Source organism: Opisthorchis viverrini (genome assembly GCF_000715545.1).
Source record: "Opisthorchis viverrini unplaced genomic scaffold opera_v5_45, whole genome shotgun sequence".
NCBI classification, from domain to species: Eukaryota; Metazoa; Platyhelminthes; class Trematoda; order Opisthorchiida; family Opisthorchiidae; genus Opisthorchis; species Opisthorchis viverrini.
Genome location: NW_008751701.1, coordinates 1,221,959 through 1,228,663, shown reverse-complemented (window position 1 = coordinate 1,228,663; position 6,705 = coordinate 1,221,959). Strand labels below are relative to the sequence as shown.

General features: G+C 46.9%; 1 protein-coding gene across 1 annotated transcript in view; it reads left to right on the top strand.

The window, feature by feature from the left end:
• Window positions 1-2,446: 2,446 nt before the first annotated feature.
• T265_13201 (hypothetical protein) overlaps window positions 2,447-6,705 on the top strand; it is a gene marked incomplete at both ends in the record, with an annotated part of 31,228 nt that continues 26,969 nt past the window's right edge. The window contains one exon of the mRNA XM_009167718.1: window positions 2,447-2,585. Within this exon, the coding sequence (XP_009165982.1) occupies window positions 2,447-2,585 (139 nt within the window). The remainder of the gene's footprint in view (window positions 2,586-6,705) is intronic.

Sequence of the window (6,705 nt, the reverse complement as noted above, 5' to 3'; positions counted from 1 at the left end):
TTCAACTTTGTTATGCAGGTCACAGAAGTCATGGCGTAGCATCATGTCGGTACATAGATTGGGTAACACCAATAGTTTGATTTTTTGTGATCAGTACCTCTGCACTCTGTAGGTGTTTAGCAGTAGCCGTTAGCTGAATACGTCAGAGAGGCAGATGCCATGATAATCATAGAATCGTTAGCATACCTCTTCCAGCCATGTGGATGAACTATCAAACTTCCTATGTCCATGAGGGCCTGAAACGATATTTCGTGTACCTTTATTCTGGTTACCATGTGGTACAGGCAGTTCAAGGCTGCGGCAGTCAACGGAGAGGATGAGGCAGAATGCGGCGTGCAATGAGTGATGTTTGATGGATCGACAAACACACTAAAAAGAGCTTATTTAGCCACATTATTTATATACCGCTTCTCTTGAGGAGCTTATGGATTGTGGATTTCTTGAACGACGGCAAAAGTAACATCTGATAATTGATCGACGAGAGATAATGTGTGGAATCATGGAGATTGAGTGTGATGGAGTAACCGTAGATGTCTGTGAAGGTGCTGCAGCCGCAGAAAATGATGTCGGTTGGTTATGCAAGTATGACTAAGCTTGTTTGCTGGCAAATTCTGTTGACTTAGCCAATTCATGTGCTTCATCCAGAGTGAGTTCATTTTGAGCCAGAAGTCCTCTGATGGTAGCAGACTGAAGCCCGTCGATCGGGGCATCGCATGCAATTCCATTTTGTTGATTGATGGTTAATACCGCCTTGGAATCTCAACTTTCGGCCAAGGGTCTAGGTCTTTGAACAAACTGATCAACATCTTGGCTGCTGTCTTTGCATGTTTGTAGAAGACGGCCAGCAGAAATTATGTTCTTTGGAATGGGTAGGCTCTTTGAGTGTGGACAGTCCGCTCGAAGATCCTCTGTACGGGAAGGAAAGGGTGACTAGAAGCCCAGGCGCTGAGTTGCATCACTTTTTGCGTAACCATCATGCGTGAAGGTGTTCGTATTAAGGCTTTGAACGTACAAGTTTTCAAGTGCACTGATAGCGGTGTTCGTATTAAGGCTTTTTGACGATACCACCAAGGAGCTACTGTGCCAGTTTTGTTGACTTGAATATTCTGGAGCACGACCCCCAGATGATCAGCCTCCTCCCTTTTGCGTATATCCACTAGAGGCGCCATGGCGGTCTTGATTGCCGAATCAGAAAGCTGAATAACCTTCTTCGCAGCCAACCGACCCGGAATAGATAGCGCTAAGTACTCGTTTAGGGCGGAACGTTCGTCATTGGTTTTCGTTCAATTCGCTCTGTTCTTTGCGTTTGAGTCTTCCAGAGCTTAGAAAAGGAATATCAGTGTTTTCGAGTATCTGATTAAGACAGAATATTCGCACTGGTCTTTCCCACTCAAAAGTGAAGGCTCGGTTTTGGTTTCGACAGTCGTCTTGTTTGTCGTGGAACGCGGCTGGCGCAGGTAAATGGGTCAGGAGAGATAGACACTCGGCTTATCTGATCGTCCTGCAAACCGTACATTTAAAATGGTGTCAGGCCCAGCAAGCTTGACATTGCTTTCTAAATCTAACATTCGATGGACATCTGTTGTGACCCACCGACAGCTGTTGTGGAGAGCAGCGTGTAATAGTCTAGCTAATGAGTGAGAGTAAGTGGGTACACTTCAGGGATGGAGTGCAGTCTGGGAGAGATCTCCACATTATATTATGTTGGAGTGAAAAATTCAATAAAATGACACATTTCAACTCTGTAAACAGATTAAACAGAGAAAGAATTCTTTCACAAATTTGAACGAGCAAGACCTAAACCAATTTCTGACGTGACGCCGGTCGGTAGATCAAGAGACACGGTATCCCGAGACAGTCCTTTATGACGACAAATAAGATCGAAGTAGAATGTTGTTCACGGTCGCGCTAGAATCTCCATGAGGGGGCGAGAAGTGCCAAGCAACAGATGATCCAGATTGTCTGGCATTCGAATCAGTCAAGGCATGAACTCGTTTACTCCGTAGTCCGCACCTGACATCCGTCCAATCGAAGTGATGTTCGGTTGTCAAGCACGGCTGGCCTCCGGACAGAACTGGACTATGTAGATGCGGTGGAAATTGGGCCAAGGAATTCGGTCAACAACTCAGCTGTCCCCTCGTGTCCGCAGCCATATCTCAACCCACATACATGAGTTGTAGCACTTGTAAACTGTTATTTTTTTGCTCGGTATCATTTCTTTTCTGTCTGTCAATGTTAGTCACATGATTACGCAAAGTTTGCTTTGGTGAAGCTCCCGGGCTCAACGGGACTTTGCACCTCTTGCTGACCCACTAAACACGCCACCGATGATGATCGGTGGCAACTAGGGGTGGTACGTTACTACCACTCGAGTGACTGTTGTTGTGACTGGAGATTGAACAGTTTTGACTATCACTAATTCCCAACGTGAACAAAAATTTTAGCTGAAAATACTGGACCTATCTATTCACATCAGTGGACTAATATTGCGCCTACCGGAGGTTTGGAATGCCAGGAAAATAGAACCTCTTCTGGGTGTGGTGGTACGACGGAATACGGACCTTCGGAATTCCCTCTGGTGAACTGTGAGTCAATATTTCCTTGGATTGTTTTCCTTGTGACATTATGTCTGAATTACATTCATAGTTTGCTCTGTCCACCAGAGACTCCATAGGGTCGTTACTTACTACATAGTTGTTGAGCCCGTCTTATTTTGCTTTGTTCTATTTTTTCTGGTAGCTCAGTTCTCCCATCGCTCTCGTACGCGCTTACTTAGTCCAGTATCTCATTAGTTCAGCCATGTCTAATGAGGACGAACTCAAAGCTGACTTGGGTGAAAGTTCTGTCCACTTGAGTCGTTCAGCTGTAGCACCCTTCCGGTGCCTAACTACCATGCCACCCGGAGGAAGCATGAGGGCTGGGATACTGTCACGTTACTCAAGCCTAGACGAGAGAAGTCGAGAGGCAGAGGTCGGATTCGAACAACGGACCTTCCGGTCAGTAAATTCGCGTTCTAACCACTGAGTCATCTCGTTCTCCCTTCATATGAAACTCCCAACTTTTGGCGTTGATAACCTCAGAGTGCGATTCATTCAAACGGATTGTTAATTCCACTTCCGTCACATCACCTCACAACTGACCGTGACCTTCCAGCATCCCAGTGAAGTTGCCGCGGAGGTTGTTGACCTAATTGATCCCTTGCCAGCTTTGGATCCCTACAACACACTTGAGGCAGCCATAATTAGACGGAAAACAACCTCCGATGGAGCTAATCTCTAGAAATTGCTTTCAGAAGTCGATCTGGGCTATCACATGCAAGGTTTGGCTTGCAGCAAGTCGTTCAAAGACTCGATTTTAAGGTAGCTGTGGATGTACTTTCTTCCTGTGAATACACGCCAACTACTAACCACCCAATCTGATGTCCCGCTGTCGTCACTCGCGGAGACATCGGACTAAATGAACGAATGCTTCTCAACTCGTGCAATTGTTTCAACCTCATAATAACTCAGTCAGTTCAGCGGTAACCCTTTTCTGAAACGACCCGATCGGATGCAAACGCAATTCGACCAGCTCGTATCGTTCAGCTGTAGCACCCTTCAGGTGCCTAACTGCCATGCTACCCGAGCACGAGGGCTGGGATACTGCCAAGTTGCCCAAGCCTAGACGGGGAAAGTAAAGAGGCAAAGGTCGGGTTCGAACCACGGACCTTCCGGTCAGTAAATTCGCGCTCTAACCACTTGGGCCATCTCGACCAGCTCGTAGCCAATGTTATGGAATGGTTACCACATTGAAACAGGCTGCCACACCGTACAACTTGCGATCACTTTTCCGTGAAACGCGCTCCTCATCACGGGATCATGGCGGCTTCTGTTTTTACCATACCAAGATCCAAAACAAGGTCTTACGTTGTACACCTCCGTGTGCGTACGTCTTCCGTCAACCAAGGAAACCAACTGACCAGACAGTATTGGCGACAGATGCCACTGGCCCGTCACCCAGCCACTCATACTGCGGACCACCGGAATGTGATTCGTCGTCGGTGCCGGTGCAGAATTTAGCGTTATTCCTACCGGAACCTTCAAACGCCACTGACGACGTTACAGGCGGTCAACGAACTTGCATAGCTACGTAAGTCCCTGACGCTTAACCTCGGCCTTCGCCATTCGTTTCCCTGGATTTTCACTGTCGCCGACGTTCAAGCCCCAGTAATCGGTACCGATTTTCCCACCAACAACCGTCTATATCAAAAGGCAGAAGCTTCTGGATTTTCAAACGGCGCTTTCCGTTCTATCGATATAGGTCGACGCCTCATCATACTCACTCGGTATACACGTCACATGCACTTCAAATATCCCGTTTTCGACTATTTACTCAGAAATTATCCCAGTTTGCTTTAGGCGTCTTATCCGGTCACATTCAGTCGAGCACTATTGACCACTGTTCCTCCAATTCGTCCTCAGCTTTGATGACTACACCCGAGAAGCTACTTATCGCCAAGTCCGAGTTTGACCACACGCTGCAACTCGAGATAACCCGAACTTCAAACTCATTTGGTCCCTAACAGATCTACTGGCGGAGAGTGCGACTGAGCACTCAATTATCGTACCGTCTCTCACCTTTACCAGATGCTACGATTTTGCGCCGGAATTGCAGGGTAAACCCGTTTTATCCAAAATCGACCTCGTCCTTGAGTATTACCATAAACCAGTTGCCCCGGATGAAATCCTCAAAACAGCTACGATCACATCATTTGGTCTGTTCGAATTCACACGCGCACCTTTCGGTCTGCGGAACGCCGCCTAAACATTCCAGCGCCTCGTAGGTCAGGTACTGCTTAGTTTAGACTACGTTTTCGTCTACTTTAACAATGTCTTGGTAACAAGCAAAACTACTGAGGAATACAAATCACACTTACAAGCTGTTTTCGGACTTTTTCAACAATGTGGTGTCTCTATTAACCCAGACAGGTGTGTTTTCGCTACAGACCAGCTCCGATTCCTCGGCTATCGTAGTAATCCCGAAGGGATCTGACCGTTGTCTAAAAGACTACTGCCATTTAGGACGTCCCCTACCTCAATCAATTCGAAGCCTTCGTCGATTTTTGGGTATGATCAACTACCGTGGCAGATTTATTCCGCAGTGCTCAAAGGTTCTAGTATCACTAACTGACTTGCCCAAAGCAAACACCAAACGGTAACAACTCACTGACGAAGCTATCACCGCTTGCAACTCCAGCACAGCCGCTCTTTTGAAAGGCACCACCCTGACAATGTCACTGCAGACGCTCTCTCCCGCATAGAAGTAAATAAGATCGCAGTGACTTATACTGACCTACAAATGATCGCCTCTGCTCAACAGACGTGACCCGAATTCCCGACGTTTTCTAGCCTTACATCATCCAAAGTTCGTCAAATTACTTCTTATCTCTGACAGTCTTATCGTTTGTGATATCCACAGGAAGTTCCTGGTCTTTTGTTCTTGAAAAATATGGACGCCTTGTATTTGACCACTTTCACGCACTCTGTCATCCCAGTATACGGGGTTCTGCCAAACTCGTGTCACGAAGATACGTCTTACCAAATATGAAAAACAGACATCCGTACAATATCTCGACTGTCAGAAGAGCAAGATTCATCGACACAATATTTCTCTACCTGGCATTTTCCAGCTGCTCGACTCGCGCTTCCGAAACTTCCAGAGACCATCGCCACCATCCAAAGGTTTCGCGCGCGTACTTGTGTCAGCCGTTTCACGCGCAGATAGTGTTGCTAGAACTTTTGTCGATAACTGGATCGCTGCATTACGACCAGTCGAGGTCCGCAATTCATGTCAACACTTTCCCGACTCCGAACGATACGGATCACTTCCGAACCACCGCGCACCGTTCGGCTGCCAACTACATGATTGAACGCTTCCATCGAGAATTCAAACCATCGCTGATCGCCCCTTCTAGTACGCACTGGTCGGAACGTCTCCCTCTTATTCTTGAGTTGCACGGCTTACCAACACCACCTTACGCCTCCCAGGTGAAATAACCGTCGACTCTTCAACCACTGGTGAAACGAATTCCAGGTCCTGTGCTTCCCGGCTCCACCAGTACATGCATGTCATCCGTCCCTCGCCAACTTTACAAATCTCCAAGCCCATCCAAGTGCATCTCGATCTTGCTACATGTGATTTTGTTTCCATGCGCGTCGATGCGGTTACAAGGTTCTTACAACCACCATACGAAGGACCTTTCCGAGTGATTTCTCGAATAGGCGAACCTTTTTCGGTCGTAACAGCCGCGAAGACACAGTTATAACCGGTCAGTTGAAGGTTGCTCACGTACACATACAACGAACTCTAGAGGATGAGCATACCACGTACCCCTCCGTTTCACAGTCGTATCGTCCGGCTGCAACACCTTTCCGATGCCTAGTTTCTATGACACCCGAAGGAAGCATGAGGGCTGGGATACTGCCAGGTTGCGCAAGTCTAGACAGGGGAAGTCGAGAGACAGAGGTCGGGTTCGAACCACGGACCCTCATCATCCTCACCATCATCATCATCAATGGCAGCAACATCAGTGCTGGCACTGATGCTTCACTGCCGCACAACCATAAAGTTCGTTTAGTTATATATATAATATAATATATATATAATATATAATTTATAATATATATATATATATGATATATAATATATAACTAAACGAACTTTATG